General features: G+C 34.8%; 1 protein-coding gene across 1 annotated transcript in view; it reads left to right on the plus strand.

Moving 5' to 3' along the window:
• The window catches only part of NEK10 (NIMA related kinase 10), a 65737-nt gene that overhangs the window by 20497 nt on the left and 25955 nt on the right, over window positions 1–19285 (plus strand). The window contains 6 exon segments of the mRNA XM_088054230.1: window positions 12125–12227; window positions 12230–12259; window positions 12668–12738; window positions 14390–14512; window positions 14514–14559; window positions 14561–14617. Of these exon segments, the coding sequence (XP_087910356.1) occupies window positions 12125–12227; window positions 12230–12259; window positions 12668–12738; window positions 14390–14512; window positions 14514–14559; window positions 14561–14617 (430 nt within the window).

The following is a 19285-nucleotide window of genomic DNA, read 5'->3' on the forward strand; positions in this document are numbered from 1 at the left end:
ATGATTTCTCACGTAGAGACCTGCAGTAGCTGCATGACATTTGCTTATTGTGGTGACATAGTATTTTCACTTATTTAAAGCATTTTTGTGTTGGGAAATATGAGGGAGTGTGTTGAATTTCCATATGCATTTCCATACATACTTTATTTTTTTTCCCCCTCTGGAAAAATGTTCCAGTGACCATTATACAATTGTCATCATAAGAGATAACTTAATACTAGACAGGAGAGAAAGGAAAAAAAAATAAATCTTGGGGCCAAAAGAAAGCTGGCCACTTTGTAAGTAGCATGGACTAGTCCATGTTATGTATTTTTCCTATCCTGAGTAGAGTTATATTCACAAAGGCTTGTAAGTAGCTTAAAGTCATAGCACAGGTTATTTTCCTATGAAAGTGAGACTGAAAACAGTTTTCTGTACTTCTTTTGGATCACATGAGCGGTACTGATCCAGCAAGAGTTACTTTAATGCTGAGGGGTGGGGTGTAGCATGTAATAATTTTATAGACTCCATGGTGACTTTCAACCACTATCTTGAGGAAAAAACCCAAAACTGTTCTACTGCCACAATACATTATAAATCAACAATGTACTTCTTGGAAATAGTTATTCCTGTAGAACTTACAGAAGTTGTGCAGCAGTTATTTTAATCCATAATAATTATTATGTTATTATCTCTCTGAAAGAGACAATAGTGATAATGAATGAATACTTTTATTAGAATAAGATCAGGCATTTCATCAAACTAATTTATCATCTTGTAATGTCTTTTTGTCCAATGTTACTGGCATTTGTTTGATAGAATTCTTTCGTTTTTATTTTAAGTAATGTTAAATGAGCTACATTTAGATAAACTATGTTCTTTTGACATCTGAACTGCAGGACTTGGAATACTTCAGGTGGGTTTATTTCTGCCTTTCCCATTCTTTTCTATATTCTAGATGTTAGTTGTATTAGTATCTTGGCAAATCTTTACTATTTCTAAATCTTACTATTTCTTGTTCCGCTTTACTTTGCTGCTCAGTATATAGTGTAGTGTGTGAATTTCTTGTGCCATTAAGTGTCATCTTGCTGTCTTGGATGTTTCCTGTAGAGCCTGTTTGCTGTTTTGCCATTTCTTTGACAGTCAGTTAAAGCTGTTTTCTCTTTTCATTTGGGTCTTGGGATTTAGTTCCTGGTGTGGCCTTTGTTCGGTTGCTTGCTCTTTCATAGAAGCAAGATTTCAAACCTCTGTCAAGGATTGTTCAAACTTAGTCTTTCGACTTGGTTTGTTCTGTCTATTCCAACTGAAGGAGTTTGAATTTAAGTACCCCATGATTTCAGACAGACAATATAGCTGCATTTGCTATCTATTCTGCTGAAGAGAGCTGTTTTCCTGGGCTACTGCCCAGTATCTCTCTAGGTTCTCCACAATTTAATCTACACAAGCAGGGGTAAATGATTTTATGACTGGAGAGATAGTACAGTGGTAATAACTATGTGATCCCACTTGCAGACAAGTAGTCTGTAGTGTATTTTTATGCAGAGGAAGGTGCCAGGTTATTAAATTGGGAGATGAAGGACATGTAAATATAATTTGTTGGTAGGTTTTGTTGATTATTATTTACAAATTAATATGTATGTTGATTATCTTTATCCTTTCTATCTCAAGAAGAATTGATAAAAGCTTTGCTTATTCCTGAAAGGATTTTTAGAGAGAATTTGGAGAAGAAAACTCTGCAATTAAATATTTTTCTCATCACAGGATCATGTGACAGTTCCATTTAGTTGTCTTGTCCTGTTTTGCTTCTGGTCTGTTTCTCAAGGGTGCCCATTGCTGTGGTTTGGTAGTGAGCTGAACGGAATGAGGAGGTGTCTCAAATCTCTTCCTTCCTTCTCTTTAGTCTTTGTTCAGTTTCCCACGTAACTTTACTTTTTTAGCTGATATTTGTAAGTGAGCTAGGAAGCAATACATTTGAATAACAAATACAATATAATATGTATAGATTATTATGTTATGAGCCTGTGTGCTTATTTCATCTATTGACTTTCATAGTTTTTGGGGGCATCTGGATCAACAGACTTTATTTAGATTTGAGAATTTTAAGTTCTATGCAAAGGAAAACAATGAAGTCACCATCTTATTCAGGTAAAATTTTCATCTCTCTGCTTTTTTTCTCGTTGTTTTTCTTTTTCCATTTAATCCATACTGTGATTGCCAGATGTGAATGTGATTGCTAGACGGAAAAGTAGTTATTAGGTAATTATCTTGTATATTAGTTTCTAGCAAATCCAAATACTTACAAAGTCATCTAAATCATACCTTACTGTGAGACACAAGTTACTGTCAGAAAGAAGACTTTATGTGTCTGGTATTAATCTTGCTTATATGTAGCAATTTAAAAGCTGGGCATCTTATTCAAGTCAAGTATCTAGATGATTACTGAAACTAATGGAAAAAAATAGGCATTTCAATAATGAATATCATCCCATCTACCTTAAGCAGTTACGTTTAGTTGATGAGATGAATCAACCACCTGATGTGTTTGTCTCTCTTCATTTGCTACAGAGGGATCTTAGCATGAATCTCTTAGAGGAGTTTAAAGTTAGGTGAAATTGACACCTTCTTTGAAATCAGTTATAGAATAGGATTTGCTAATGCTTGTGCTGTCTTTTTGCAGATATTTACTTTTCCATGTCTCCCTCTAAAATGTAAATATTCATGCAATTTCTTGATAAGCTTGGTTATTCAGCTTTTAGGCCTGATAAAGGCACTGAATGAAGTTCATTCCAAAAGGGTTATATCTCAGTAAGCAAAATCCTTTACCATTTTTTAACTGTTCAGATTTCTGTTCCATAGATAAAAGGAAAAAAAAAAATATTTTCTTGAGCTGTTCATACAGTTACAGACTTAAGGCAGTTCCTTAAGTATTTTACAGGAAATTGGGATATTAATTCACTGAAAAACATCTCTAGTTGAAAGGAAACTCTTCTTAGAAGAATCTGACAGATGCATGTTAGGGGTACCTTTTTAGAATATGAGTGGTTCAGGTTTTTATGTGAATGGATAACACTTTGCCACAGCTTACAGATACAATTTGTCTACAGCATTTCTTTTAAAACTGACAGCTTGGCAATTTGCTAGATATTTTTGTATAAATGTATAACATCATATGTGTGGACTGTGCAGTGATGTTTGGTTTTGATAATATAAACAGTTCACATCAAAGGGAAATTTTATCTTGTCTAAGTGTCAGAATGTGGTTTATACTTTTTCTTGTAGTTTTAGACTTTGTTAGATGATGTTTATGAAGGAATAATAGATGTAAATTAGAACTTTAATGTGTTTCTCTGTTTTAAGCCTCTCAGAAGTTCTGTATGTAATACTGGAACACTAAACTACAAATGAATGGTACTTTAATTTGTTCTTATAACTAACTCAAAGATGCATATAATAATCTTGAAAATTCAGAAGCGTAAAAAAGTTGAAACAGTTGTGCACATTTTAATTAGATAAGTGTATTTTTATTGCAGTGTGAAAGGTGGTACTTTGTGACATTCTTTGGTAACAGCAAGAAAACTGAAGAAAGAATGTCATCATTACGAATGTCTTCCCCACCCCGCCCTCCTTCTGTATATATTAATCATGATGTCATGTAGTCTGGAATACCCCTTTGGTCAGTTTGGATCACCTGTCCCATTCTGTCTCTTTCCAACCTCCCATGCACTCCCAACTTCCTTGTCAGTTCAAAAAGCAGAAGAGTCCTTGGCTCTGTGTAAGCTCTGCTCAGCAATAGCAAACACATCTCTATATTTATTTACCATGACTCTTCTCAGCACAAACCCAAAACAGCTCCATTCCAGCCACTGTGAAGAAAGTTAAATCTACATCAGCCAAAACCAGCACATTGTGTAACTTTTTAAAAAGTGTATAGAACTGCTTCAGCTGTAGGTAAATACACATCAGAGCTCATTAAATTCTAGTATTTGTGGTCTACTTGTAGTAGAAGCTCAAATGTTGAGACCTGGGCCCTTGCATTATGTTAAGAGTTCTCCTAATTTTTATAGCCAATGTAACTCAGTAGTACTTTACCCTGTAAGTGCTCCCTAACTACTTTGTTTCTGAAATGAAAAATTCTGTCTGAAAAATTCTAGAGATCCAAAATACATCTTTGAGCAGTAGTACTGTGTATATATGTATACACACACATATAAATATATGTGTGTGTGTGCATGTACATATATACTGAGGCACACAAGGACATGCACACACACATATATGAAAAAATCAATGAGAATGTACATAGTTGTAGAGAAATTAGTTCAGTTTAGATTGTGTAAAACAGATTCATGTTTGGTTTTGTGGGGTTTTTTTGGGTTTTTTTTGTTTTTTTTGTGGGGTTTGTTTGTTTGTTTTGTCTTGGTTTTTTTTGTTTAGTTTGTTTTTCCACATTGCAAAATTAAGCATAGATTGGATTAGCAGCACTGTTTCTGGAATAACCGGATATTCAGGAAGTTGCCATCTTGATGTCTCCCATGCTTTTAACCTATGAAATTTTACATCATGAGAATTCTTTTTTTGTTCTACCTGCCACTGATACTTAAACCAATGTGTCCTAGCAAGTACACAATTGCCATAACTGGGAATTCTTAAAGGATGTTGTTTTCCATGTGTTCAAACATGGTAACATTTAGGTATGGCTCTCCTTTGGGAAGCATAATCAGGGAACATCTGTGAAATATATCCTTCAATTTTAAAGATAGTTTTTAAGAAACTTGTGCAATGAGCTGCATTACTCTATGAAATTCAGAAAGGGCTGAGATTTAGCATTTGTTTTCTTTAGCACTAAAAGTTCAAATGTGTAAAAGCAGTGAAAGTATAAAGATGCCACAAAAACCCGGTCTCTCTGCCAGAGATGTACGCTCTTGGAGATAAGGTACAGAGTTCAAAGATGGGAGAATGTGTAGCAATTGAATATAACTTGCTGGTCTTCTGAGTATGAAAACAAGTCCTGACAATAATATTCTTCTGCTCTTTTCAGCAGCTTTTTATATAGGCTTTATGTCCAGAAAGAGGAACTGGTAATAGGTATGCTGAAGTTTTTATGCATTTTCTTGTATAGTTATATTTTGATTGACCTATTTTTTCTTAGTAAAGGTAAAAGAGCGTTTCAGTTCAGCATTATGAGCTAAGGGTAGAACTGAAAGTTGTGTTTCAGTGAAAGCTGATTTTATGTTTCTAAAGCTGACTTTTTAGCAGTTCTCTTTAGTATCTCTCTTCCATAGAAAAGGTCTCCCAAACTTCTGCCAGTACCAATTGTTTTTGAGGCTGGGATATAAACTTTGTCAATGAAATGATTCAAAAAATCCAACAACAACCATCCATCCTAAACCAGCCACACTCCAGGGCAAACACAAGCATTTGTGTAAACATATAATGATGAACTAGATTAGAGTTCTGAGCTGGCTTAAAAATATTTCAGGTCTTTAATGTATAAAGCAGCTGTAGAAGAACTTGTGCTGGCGCAGAAGAGCAAACCCTGGTGGAAGAGAGTGACTGGGAACAGCAGAAGCAAGATACCATCTTGGCTATCCATATCTTTTGGATATAGAGCCTAAACAAGTTACCCCATGTGAGGCTGTTGTTGTCTTCACAGTTTCACATGTGCTCTAAGTTTTGGTGGGGGGAAAAAACCAGTTACAAGTGCCTCTTTGCGCTTAGGAATCGGGAAGAGGACCTTGCACTCTGAACATGCTTTTGTCTTGGGTATTTAATGATTTAGGTATGAAGAAGGTATTTGTTTCTTTGTTTTTGTTTAACAAAGCAGTAGGAGTAAAGAATAAAAGAATAAACCTTTAAAAAATGTCATTTGATTTATATTCATATGTGACAAGGGTGAATTAGAAGTAAGTTGGTTGCAGTTTTTCATGTGTTCTAGAACAATGTCTTATTACAATGCTAGAGACCATAAGTTATTTTTCAAAATTAATATGTTTGGCATCACTAAGCAATATTGCATAAAGTTGGCACGCATAAAAGCTTGAAGGTTTGTAAATTCAAATAAGTACAAGTCTGTTGCTGAATGCTAACTGGATGTCCATATCTTTATTTTCAAAAGTGTAAAATAAAAAGCCCAAGAAAGTAAATTATGAAATTTCTCAACTATTTCAAACAGGCACTGAATTGTGTTGAAAGGAAGCCATAAGTTAGTGAGTTCTTATTGGGATCTTGTTTTTGCATATTTCTCAATTATTAACATTTGAGATTGAGGTAGACTACACAATTCACAAATATTCGCAGGGAAAACTGTCCTTCCACATCAAAGCAGGGTGGGTTTTTTTTGAAAATATTATTAAAAACATAAAGCAGGCATTATGCAGTCTGGTGTATCCTACAGTTATTAGTCTGTCACTGACTTTGCATTGGTTTTGCCTCTCTTTAGATGAAAATATATGAATATGGTAGAGCTTTCTGGGCAGAGGCAGGCAATGGTTGGACTAGGAAAAGAAACTGTTGAGATGACACTGATGAGAGAGCAATTATACACATGAAAGTGGCCTCTCTTAGCTGACTTCACCCATTTTAAAATTACATTCCCCACCTGGTGGCATAAGCATTTATCACACTGGAAAATTGCCATCTGAAGGTAGTAAATTTCTTCCCTACCCCTGTACATTTTAAAACTTGGTGGAGCTGCTGAATAAGTGATGAATTTTTCCCTAAGTGTCAGTAGAAGTTTAGGATGTCTGAAAAATTGTCTTTTGTGAATAAGAAATTACTTGTATTTTTTCCCCCCCTCAAAAATATTTAACATAATTTGTATGGAGAAAAATGGTAGCAAGTTAGACGACAACGTAATAAATTTTTATAGACCTACTTGGCCATACTTTTTCCATTTCAAAATAGAAAACTGTGAAGGTAAAATTTTAACTAGTGATTGAAAATCCTGTTCCTGCTTCATCACTCAAGGGATAGACAGAATATCCCCAAAAGGCTTGTGTTGAATTCTTTATGTGGGTGAGAAATGCAAATAGCTTTGAGCAATATTCACAGGACCTCTTTATTTAAACTGCCAGTTTTGTGGCTCCTGTTTCTTCTTCCATTGGTTTTAGAGGTAATTATGAAGCTATGATAATGAATGTGTATCTGTAGCTTGCAGCAAAGTATCCAGAGAAAAAATGTGATATGCAGCAATTGCTTTGCTATTTTTTATTTTGGGATTATGCTGGTGCTTCTTTTATTCTTTTTTTTTTTTTTTTTTTTTCTCCCCTTGAATTCTTCCCCCCTCTTTCTGTGACTGAGAACCGATTGTAGAGTAAATGTAAGGTTTTTTCACAGTGGTCTCCAAACACAAATTATCCTGCAGTAGTTTGATAAAATGAAGATGTGTTTGTAGAGATCTAGAACTGGTGTCCAAATACAAGCATTTTCTCGTTCTTTGCACTGAAATTTGTGGTCTTGGAACTTTTCTGAGAAAATAGACATTAATTGAAACAGAAGAGATTCTAACTTGATATATGTAGATTTTTTCCTTCATTGTAACAGTCAAATATAGAAGTGAGAGGTTGTGTAGTCTTTTATCTCTGAAGATTTTCAAGACACTACTGGATAAATCCCTGTTTATTTGGGCCAGGGAACAGCAGTTTAATTTTTATAGTGAGTTGTGGCAGTCATAGGCACTAAGATTGTGAAAATCCCTTTCTCTGCTTTGCTTTGCTGAGTCCTGCCAGCAAGTAGTAAGGTTATCCATTGAAAGGGAATGTTATTATATAGGTATTTTAACAAAGATATCAACTTACCCAAAGCTAAAAGAAGCTGCAGAGACTCTTATAGCATTTGGGACCAAAGTTTAAAGAAACCAAGCCATTGATCAATGTATGTTAAGCTTGTCTGTTATCTCTCCTACTGTCCTGTCTCCAATAGTGGGAAAAATCACTATCCTTAGCTAAGGAAGAATGGGATAAGCATATTAGATACTTTGCTAGTTTTCAGCTATTTTCAGCTTGGATTGTTTCTTGAAATAGTTATGATTTCTAGGCATGAGTGTTTGTATAGCTAATATCTCCTGCTGGAATCTCCATCAAAGTTTAAGTAATTAATTGAAGTTATGTGAAAGACTAAAAACAATAACTGGCACTACTAAAATCCTCGGCACTGGCAGATGATTCTTTGTTTAGCCTTTCATTATAACCATCACCTTCTCTGGGAGTCAGTCTTGAAGAATCACGACTATTTTCATTAATTCCTAACTGTCTAGTCGAAACCAAGTCTGATTTGAAACTACTGCTGCAGGATGCCATATACCAGTGTGTTCTTACACCTGTTGGAAGCACCAGTGAACACTGCACCAAAATAAATCATGAGGGGCTTATTAAAGTTCTGTGCAGCTTGGGAAATCTCCGCTGGTTGTGTCCCATGTAAAGTCAGCCTGAAAGTATTGATAACATTCTTTAGAAGCTTCAGAGGCTCTAGAAAATTTATGCTGTTTTGAAAACATTGTTCCTTTATCTCCTCTTTTCCTCCCTCTCCAAATGTAGGACTTCTTTCTTAATTTTGGAACTTCTGTCCACTCATAACTAACGTGAACATGAGCTAATCTAGTGAGGATAGTCATCTTTCATGTAGCACTGTGGTATGTCTGCAAATGTAGCAGACTTATGTACAGTCTGTTTATATCTCTGATAAAAGTGTTCTTAAAGAAAAACAACAGTAAACTAACATCAGTAAGCAAAATTATAAGTGAAAGCTTGATTGCTGAACTATCTTGAAGGCCATGTAGAGGTGATTTGGTTATGTGCTTGATGTTTTACAAGTAGCATGGTACTGACAAGATTTGGTTATTACTGTTTTTTTAAAAATAAACTTAATTATAAATGTGAGGTAGTATGAGAAACCTCTTCTGTATTTAAAATACCTGCTTAATTTTGTAAAAAGAAGTTCAGAAGGAAAAACAACTATTTGGATTAAGCAATGTCTCATTTTGAGACCATGGGCATAGAGAATTCAGTTATTAAGAATAAAAGCAGAGCTAGTATGTTGAGCAAGACTGACCTTTCTAAGAAACAATTATAAAATTCTGTTAAAAAATGATGAGAATTTGGATGGTTATTCTGTGGATATAATTCTATGTCTTTAACTGAAAATAATTTAGCCTTGCATTTGCTATGGACATTTATTTATTGAAGGACTTTCTTACAGCTAACATAGTGATGCTGGAGTAACCTTTTTCAGCTTGAATAAGTAAGTTGGAAATCACTAGTGATTTGCAAACTTAGATGAAAACCAGAGTTATTATCTTGAATACATTAGCTGCAAGATTTAAATGCTGGCACTTGTAGTAGCTGTGGCTAATAGCATCAGTACTGCTGCTTAGTGACAGTAAGCTCAGCCCTTTGAGCAATGGAAATTAAAATCTTTATAATCTCTTAGGGGCTCTCCCTTTTTGTATTCTGTTTTGAATGCATTTTATGATGTAGACATCTGTTTGCTGAAAATTTAATTAGTACTGCTGTCTGGTTTCAGCCAATTGAGTTACCTTAAGCTAAAAGTTAAAGGATGAGTACTGCCTTTACAAATTAAAAAAAAAAATGTTGCAGCCTTAAATTCTCAGTGTTTGTGAGTGAGACTGGTTCCACATATTCTTTCTGGTCTTGACCAGACAGTGACAGTTTATACACAGTTGTCATCTGAATTAGGCAAACCATATGTACTCCCACCACCCTCCTGTGTGTGGGTGGCAGTGTACAGGAACAAGAACTGGGTACTTTCTCTGCTTGGCATCCCTCATCAGTGTGGATCCAAAACATACAACTTTACTGCAGAACTGTTTTGCTAGTCAACAACTACTGTACCCCACCCACATTTCTAACTAGCAGATGGTGAGGCAAGCCTGTAGAACATGGTGATGGATTTTACTATATCACTTGAAAAGTAAATAAATAATATTTAAAGATCTAGATTAAAAAACTAATTAGCCATAAAACCATAGCATCATATAAGTATGGGATTTTATAATCTCTGTAAAACTTTCATGGTCACATTTAATAAACATTACTTCAGTAAGTTAAAGTACTACTGAAGCATGAGACTGTTTTTTTAAGGTATTGGTCATCCTAACTTTCTCAGTATCTGAGATTTCTGACTAAGACATTTGTTCTGGAAGAAAAAATCAAATACTGTTCTGCTATAAGTCCTTTTGATTTAAAAAAGAGGGATTTGATAAGCATTTAGAACAAGATATCTTTCAGTATGAATAAACAGAACAAATTACTTCATTAACTTTCAGCTGCTGTGCGTTTGTGTGAAACCATGCTAAAACTATAACCCTGTCAGCACTGTATTCTTTCTATGATTTCTAAATCATAGTATGATATTTCCAAGTTACCAGCTGGTGGGCTGCTGTTTGCTCTGGACATCAGGCAAGATTTTTCCCTGCTCTTCAGGAATCAAGATGCTGTATGCCAGGTTGTGTTTGCCTCTTTCTCTCTCAATTTTATTCAGCTTATTCTTTCTGTGGCTGCTACACAGCTTTTTGCATAGTTACATAAATTTGGCTTGAATAATATCAGTTTGGTATTTTACTATAATTTAGTAATTTAAAAATAATAGCTTTTAACATGATCTCTCTGTGCATGAAAATTATCACTAGAAACAAACTACTAAAATTCAATTCAGATTTTTTTTTTTTTCTGATTAGGAGCATGCTTAGAACTTTACTAAGATAGGGGCTTTGCCTTATTGAGCTCACCACCTGTCTAAGTTGCAGTATTAATGTGTGCTCTAATGGACACTTTTAATACACAAAAAGGAAATTTCCACAAAGATATCTAATGAATTACTGTCACAGTGTGATTACAGAAATGCTATTATGTCCTAACACAATATTCAATAACCACTCTGTAGTTATGTAACAGCAGCAGCAAGATTCAAAGAAAATTGCTTATTAGGTTTGACCCAAGAATCTGTATCTTGCTTGAACAATTTTATCAGAAGAGTATGACCTGTCAGTCTCTCTCAATTCCCTGCACCGTGATCTCTCTTCTGACTTTCTATTCTGTTAAATTCATGTAATTTATCTTATCTTTTGTCTAGGAACCTCATCCCATATATTTTAAAAATCTGCATTTTGTACATAGCAGCAGGATATCTTCTAGCATCATTAATTGAATTTACACAGTACCTCTGAGCACCAACATAAGGCATTTTACCAAAGATAACAGTATTATAATTATGAAGAGATAGTGGTTCTAAATTCTAAACTTAAGGAAAAAGGTAATCAAGTTGGTTTTCAAGTTGATTTTACAGATGAAAGAAGTCAAATATTTTTATATATCTCTGAATGAAAAAAAAACCCCAAACACATTCTGTGATGATATATTCACTTATTGCTAAGGCTTGAACTCCAACATCAGAATACACATACTAATGTAAAGTGTTGTCGGAAATTAAATGAAGGAAATAAATTCTGTTTTGTACTGCGTCAAAACGGAAGTTACTGCCTTCTTCCATTTTCTTTAAATGTAGCTTTACAATGTTTTTGTATTGTCATTTGGCTGCCTGCTCAGTGTCCATGTTGCATTCTCACAAGGAATGCATTACAGTAATTTTAAGAGGATGAAAATGCTACAATGAGTCAGGGTCATTTACTTACATTAATAGCAAAACAATATCCATTATCATTCCAAATACAGGAGTTGTATTCAAATCTTTCTGATATCTGATTTATAAGATGAGGTGCCATACTTACCTGTTCTCTAGTCTGTTTTATTGAAATGCCATCATTGTAAACTAGTTCTAAATACTGTAGTTCATTTGTGTCCAGTAAGTCCAAAGACAATGTGAGTGGAAAGGACAAGTCAACAAATATAAACCCCTAGTGTTGTGAGAGCAAGTGCAGCAGAAGTTGAAAATCTATTCATTGTACTTCCCCTTAAAGAATTTGGCTGGTAAATGACATATGCAACCTTCTGAGTGTAACTGTGTGTGTAATGATGTTGCAGTGAGTAACTGAATGTTGTGTTCATTGTTTTGTATGGGTTTTTTTGTTCTTTTGTGGTTTTTTTGGGAGGGGGATTTTTTTTTTTAGGAAATAAGCTTACTTCTAGGTGAATTAATAAAAGACTTGTGGCTTGCATTGCTTTCTCCCTAGTCCTGAAGTTGTAAAGGGTGAGCTGTATGGAGAGAAGGTTGATGTTTGGGCTGCAGGCATCCTTTATCAGCTGGCCACTGTGAACCTACCATTTTACAGCACCAATATGCCAATATGCTCTCCTTGGCAACTAAGGTATTCATATTTGCCAGATCAGCCTCCCAGTTATTTCTGCATGTGTTCTCATGATCCAAGAGAATTTATATTTAAGTTTATTGGCACATGAACTGCTCTCAGCTTGAATGTGTGTGGCTTGTGAACAAGCACAAGTGTTTATCATTGTGTGACTTGCTGTCTTACTATTCTAATGGCAAAAGTTGCTTGTAAATGTTCAATATTGTAGCACTTTAATCTACTGTAAGTATGTACACTAATGTGGATACCTGACTGGAAGAGACAGTCTGCATCTAAGTTATTCTGCAAGTTAGAGCTGATGATGTAATGCTCATCAGATAGTTTCAAGGGACAACACTTATCATATTGGATCCTCAGATAAATACTGGAGTATTTTTCTTCAACAACCTTTTTTTTCTTTTTTTTCAGATAGTAGGGGCTGTGTATGAACCTGTGCCAGAAGGACTGTACTCTGAAAAAGTGTCATTTACCATTAAGAGGTAATTACTCATTTTATTTCGACATCCTGCTGTAAAGATGTTTTTGTTTTTTATGCTTCCAGCAGAGATAATGTGCCAGTTTTCAGACTTTAGCAACTGCCAGAATTTGTTTCTGAATAGGAAATATCTTTGGATTTAAAGAAAAACAGACCTATCTCCTTACACCAATAATAACATATACAATATAGGTGCACACATGCAACTGGAAAACTCATACCAGTATAGCCAGGGCTTTTATTTATCCACTATCAACCATATATTCAGTACTGAAATTTACATTTAACAATATATGTGCTGTACTTAATTCCCTACACATCATTCTTTTTCCCCATAAAATTCCAGCATTTTGAATAGTTTTCAAATGCAGATTGTGGTCAAGGAAATAACCCCATTAAAATATGTTATTTATAGATCACTGTATGATCATGTTCACAGTTTTTTTCTGTTTATTTGACTGATGGAAATATGTTTTGCACTACCTTATAATTCTTTTAGCACAGTAGCAGAGGTAACAAAGTAATGGAGGAAAAGATGAGCCTGTACTTCCTACACTCACTCATCACAGATTTCTTAGCTATGTTTATATCATCCTGGAGATAATGTAATATGCAAGGCAAAGTGTAGAGTGAATTAGAGGTTTAGTTGGCTCCCTTGATTTTTCCATTTTAGGAAAAAAGAACACTTTAGCACAAAAATGTTTATACTTTCTCATTCAGATATTCAATTTTGTCTCTAAAAAGAACATTACAAATAAGGTTTGTGTAAGGTTATAAACGAAGTTTTTTCTGGTATGTTTTATTGGAGAGAAAGGTTTCTGTTCCTTAAAGACCTTGTGGATAAAGGACAACAATGGGGAGTACAGGAGCTAATAGAACTAACATTTATGTTTAATGTTAGTGTAAACATTTTTGTTTAATGTTATGTTTCAGAGGTTCTGAAATGAATTTTAATGAAAATATTAAAATCTTTACATTACGCAAAAAAATTTTCTGCATATTTTACTAACAGTGGGAAGCATGAAGTAGTTTATTTTGGTTATTGTTATTTTTTGGAGGTGTTGGTTTTAATATTATCTCTTACTATTGATTTAATCTTAAATAATATGTTATGACTAGGTCGCTATACCTCTTCTGCAATTATTCCTCTGTAGTTACAGGAAGAGCCTTCCTTCTCTTGGCAGACGTCTTCAACCTACGTCCTCTTGGGAGCCTTCATCCACTGCTCCTTTGATAGGGAGCTCTAGATATTCCTTTTTCTTTGCATTGTTTTGGGAATGTTGTCTCTGTGAAGATCCTGACATTCTCCTGTACATCATCCTGACAGGATGCTCCTCTCCTTTACAGTGGTGTAGTGCCTTGAACAGAGCACAATCCCCACGAGGCCCCATCTCCCCCATCCCAGGAGAAGGCCCCAGGCATTCCTCAGTGTGTCTGGGAGTGCAAAGCCACAGTTCCCAGTAGAAGTTCTGTTTGGGTCAGTGACAAGGATAAGTGTTCCACTTGATGCTGAAGGCTGGGGTGTGGAAACAAACTGTCCCAGGCAGGATGAGGGAGCAGTGCTGGCTGGCATAACTCCATAAATACCAGGGCAGGAATTCAATGGTGGAAAAGGTTTCTTAGAAATAAGTAAATAGAGAATGTTCTTTCTGTAGCTGCTTGACTCCTGATGCAGGGACACATCCAGACATAGTGGAGGTCAGCTCACTGCTGTCTGATGTGATGATGAAATCTGGATATCATAAATCTGGATATCATAAATCTCATCTGGATAACATGAAATCTCATGTTGGAGAAGAAACTGGATCAGGAGAGGAGACAAACCCTCTCGATACTTCATGGAGGCCAATTGAAATGCAGTATCCTATCACCCTCAGCTTTCCATTTTATAACACCTAAGTACATGTAATAGGCTTTATTTTTTGCTATCATTGTTTGCCATATCTAAGAAAATAAGGTGCAACAAAGCAGAAAATAAGTCAAAATGAAAAGACTCATCCTCCTGTAACATTTTTCCACACAGGCTCTTTAATTTATTTTTAACAAGGTATTCTTTAATTTTTTTTGGACATTCTTATGCAGGAAAAATGACAGTATCTTAAAACCCAATGTCATTCTGTGTTGGAAAATGGCATTGTTACGGAGGTTCTTACAGTTTTGATAATATCTGATAACATTTAATTATTACGGCACTCTTGTGGGTGATTTGTGAATAGGAAAATATACACTTGATTAGGGTGGAACAAGTTGATAATCTTGTGTATGATTCATAAACAATGACACATGGAAAATGGAACCTACAAGAATAAAATTTTTAATTACAGATTGCAAAATACAGACCAGTGATGCTGATAAGGCATTTCCTCATGTTTGCTATCTGTCTGATACAGTTTCGCAGAAATACTTCTTACAGTTCATCCATTTGCTTCAGGCTGTGTTTTATGCATCTTTCATGAAGAACATCAGCAGTTTACATATCACATATGATCTCAGAGAATTTATTTAAAAAATACAAGGACAATGTTTTTGTGTAGCAAAATTGCCCGTTGAAAATTGTTATGATAATTGCAGTATAAAATTAAAATTTACACAGCCACTCTTGTCTGTTTAGATATTGCATCTCAGATTCCTTTTATCAGGGCTTAGTAGCTCATATGAAGAACCTCTGTGTAGGAAAAGGTTTTCTAGAGGACCTGGTCCCAAACATCCTAGTCTTCACCTTCCAAAAATAAATAATTTGTATCAGTAGTTAATATTTTTTTCAGGAGTTTTTTGACCTATCAGTCTAAGATCATTATTTATATTACACCATTTTTTTCAATAAAAAGAATGCCAAAACCTTCCAGCAAACTGTAACAAGACACTGCCTTTTAAAATGTAAGAGGTATTGGGATGTAAGGAAGATACGGAGTAGAATTTGTAATTTAAAACACTATAAACAACTTTTCCCATGGTTTTTTCATTTAAATTTTCTTAACCTACAGATTTGGAAGCTTGTTGTATGTCTTTTTTTTTGTCTTTTTTTTTTTTTTTTGTATCTTGATATAGTCATTCTCCTGCATAACTGTGATGAAATTTGCAAAAAAATGTGCTATAGATGTAAAGATGCTAGATTTGGAATTTTGATGCAGTTATTGTGTCTTTGAGAGAAGAATGCCCTACCCAGATATTTGTGAAATATGATAGAATTGATAGCTTTACATAGAAGTTAGAATACTTGTGTTTTGTATAAATACTTGGAAAATACTGCCTGTGTATTTTGGGTGATAATGGCTAGTTTTGTCAAGGATGAGGCACTGCAGTTCTAGTTTCACTCCAATTGATATTTTATTATGCATATTAAAAGAACAAGAGATTCTGACAAAGATCCAGAACAGTGAAGAAATGGAGGAGAATATGGCTTAGTAATGAGAAGTGGGAGAGCTAATTTTGCAAATTATTGTAAATAAGAATAAATCAGCCTAAGATATTTCAAATTTCAGAGACATGTTACAGGGCTTAGAAGGAGCCATGCTGTTTCTTTCTTCCTTGTATTTAGGAAAACTTTATCAACTTGAAGGATTTCTAATAGAATAATAATTATTCCTGAAATGTTTACCTTTTGAAATAAAAAGGGCAATGTTCTAACTAAAAGTACTTGGAAGAATTTCAAGCAGTTGCTCCTGAAATAAAAGCTCTGTGAAATATAGACAGCCTAATTCATCTTAGTCAAGGCCCTGGTGATTCCACACCCAAGTGATTTGTCATTTTCCCATGGTGTCAGAGAATTCAGTGTTTCTGCCATGTAATTCAGTGTTTTGTAGAAGCCAGCTAGCTTTTACTTTGCTTTCACTACTGAAATGTACTTATGGCCTCCTTTTTCATCCCAGTTGTGTTATGTTGTGAAATTTTCTGAAAAAAGGACTGTGCTCTCTGTCCTTCTATATGGAACTAAAGAACTGAGATCTTTTGGAGCCAGAATGGAATTTGTTTTATAAGTAGTTTAAAACTAATTTGATAGCTGGTAAATAGGCAGTTGAAAGGCAGGTCAGTAGATGATGAAGTACAGTTAGTTACCTCATGTGGTAAGTAAAGCATAAAATCCGTGCTTGAAAATAATCCCAGTAAAAAGAATCATCATCAGCTCCCCACACAAATTATATTTCCTAGGAAGAGTTTTCCATAGGAACAGTTTATGTTAGAAACATATGAAACATAGAAACAGATGTAGGGGTGGCAGGTGTTTGATAGAATTTGTGTGTTCAGTTCTGAAAGGTTAAGGTTGCTGACATAACACAGGGTACAGAGGACCCAAACAAGTAAAAATAATGGCAATAATTCTGTCTCATGTAGCACCTTTCATTTCAAGGTGATGAATGTTGTATTTTCATGCTTTGGGTAGGAAGAGGTGGAGAGGAAAAAGGTAGTTTGTGTAAGGTCACCAAACAGACCAGTAGCAAATTTGAGTTTTCTGTGTTCCAAGGCAAGTATAAATCTCAAAACAGTAGTTCATCTAACTAATGAATTGTCTTTCTAATATTTGTCTTTAAAGAGATGAGTGTATAGCCAAACAATGACTGATGGTTTTTCAAGTATATAGATTTTAAAAATGTATTTTGTCTGTTTGGAAAGCAGTGAAAATAAGTCACTTTTACTACTTTGGAAACATATGTCTCATTACATGGGCATCATCCATTATTGTTTCATTTACTGCATATATCCTAAAAGGTTTTCAACTTTTCTCCCATTGTCACATTTTTTAATGTAAAATATACACACACATAAAGCAATATAGAATGATGAATATTCAGTTCAGTCCTGTCTTTTGAATGTGTTAGAAGATAGTGCAAGTTTTATAATTGGAGTTCATCAACTAAAAATATATGACAAAATATGAGCCATTTGTACCTTCTGCTACTCTGAGAATATATTAAAAATGGGAAGACATGATAGACTACCTGGATGGTCAGAATAACTTCCTTTTCTGTTTCTGAAGTTCTGATCTGTTAATAAAGCACATATATTCTGTCACATTCTTTCTCTATGCCTCTCTGTGTTCTTTGGGAATTTAAGCTTATTTTCATTTTTGTATCAATAATGTCACTGGAATGCGCATTTCATTTTTAAATTCATATATGCAAATCCATTTATTCAGATCCAGTTGCCAGTTACTCAAATCAATGGGGGACAATGATGCTTACATAATGGGAAAAGTAGGTCAAACATTTTTTTCTGAGTGTGGTCTGATCTATGGAGTGCCTCCCCATGCCATGCTAGTTGGGACTAATAGGAAGTCAGGAGTCATTAACAGTGCTTGGCCTGAGCTGGTTCATTTAAGTTACCCTTAGCTGAGTGTTCTGTCCTAGTGTCCAAATGTGTGAGAATGCCCATTAGCAAGGCTGCTCTCTGCATTTTCCTCTTTTCACACTTGAACTGGTCTTTACCTAACCCAGCCTGCTGGAGAGCATGGCATATAGACCACAGCAAGCCATCTTCCATCTAGACAGGATTTTTAGCTGCAGGTCAACACTGTCCTTCCCAGGCTAGATCTGTAGGTATCCAGGTGGGGTGCTACTGGACTAGGTTGATGCTGCTAGAAAACATACTCTGATTACTCTTCTTGCAGGCAGCTTGGCTACAGCCTATGCTAGGAAGTCTGCCTATCTCTCCTGCAGAGGCAGTTCAACTATTTGTTGGCTGAAAATAGTAAACAAAGCAGTGTAGCTGTTTTCAAACTATATGTAAATGACTAAATTTAAAGAACCTGACAAAACCTGAAATAGCTGATGCAGTTTCCTGAACTTTACCCATGACATAAACCTTCATACTCCACCTCTAGATGATTTTGAGCTGATTGTATTTTGTATTTTTTAAGGATCACAGCTATATGAAGGACAAAGAAACAGAACATATTTAACTAGTTTTTCACCCAGTCATTTTTCCCTCATGTCCAAATTAAGTTCTGCTCTGCTGGTAATTTTGCTAATAATCATGTTAGTTTCTAAGCATCACCACATGCATTACAAAGTAGTACTTAATTAGCAATTTGATTTGAATTAATCAAGTTTTTTTGTTAACTCAGAAAAAGACATAAAGATTGGATTAATGTTCATTTTAATTTCCTTTTCCTTTGTATTTAGAAATAGATTTTGTGCCATTCAGTGCGTAAAATATTTTCTTTCTTAAAGCAACTGTGTGTGTATGCAGCAATTGTTGTGGTGTTGGTTAAAGCAATGAGTATGCTTGGGTTTAAAACACTTAGCATGCAACAGGTTATTAATATTTCAGAAATATAGTCCAGTAATGTTAGGCTAGAATATTTAAATATTTTTATTAAAATTATCACTAAAATGTTTAAAATTTTGATATAAAAATGTGGATGACCATGCACTGCTGCATACATATCCCTTTGGAACTGAGTGAGGACTCTGGAATGTCATGAAGGCTTAGCATTCCATAAATTGTTTTCTCATTCTTCCACCTTTCACTCCATTGTGACATCATTCTGTTCTGCTGTCTATGTAGCAGGTACTAGAATTTATGTCTAATGTTAAAAATGTTGGTGTGATAAA

The sequence above is a fragment of the Pseudopodoces humilis genome, chromosome 1, assembly GCF_049639895.1.
Source record: "Pseudopodoces humilis isolate 2021_Gansu_Grassland_sample_001 chromosome 1, ASM4963989v1, whole genome shotgun sequence".
NCBI classification, from domain to species: domain Eukaryota; kingdom Metazoa; phylum Chordata; class Aves; order Passeriformes; family Paridae; genus Pseudopodoces; species Pseudopodoces humilis.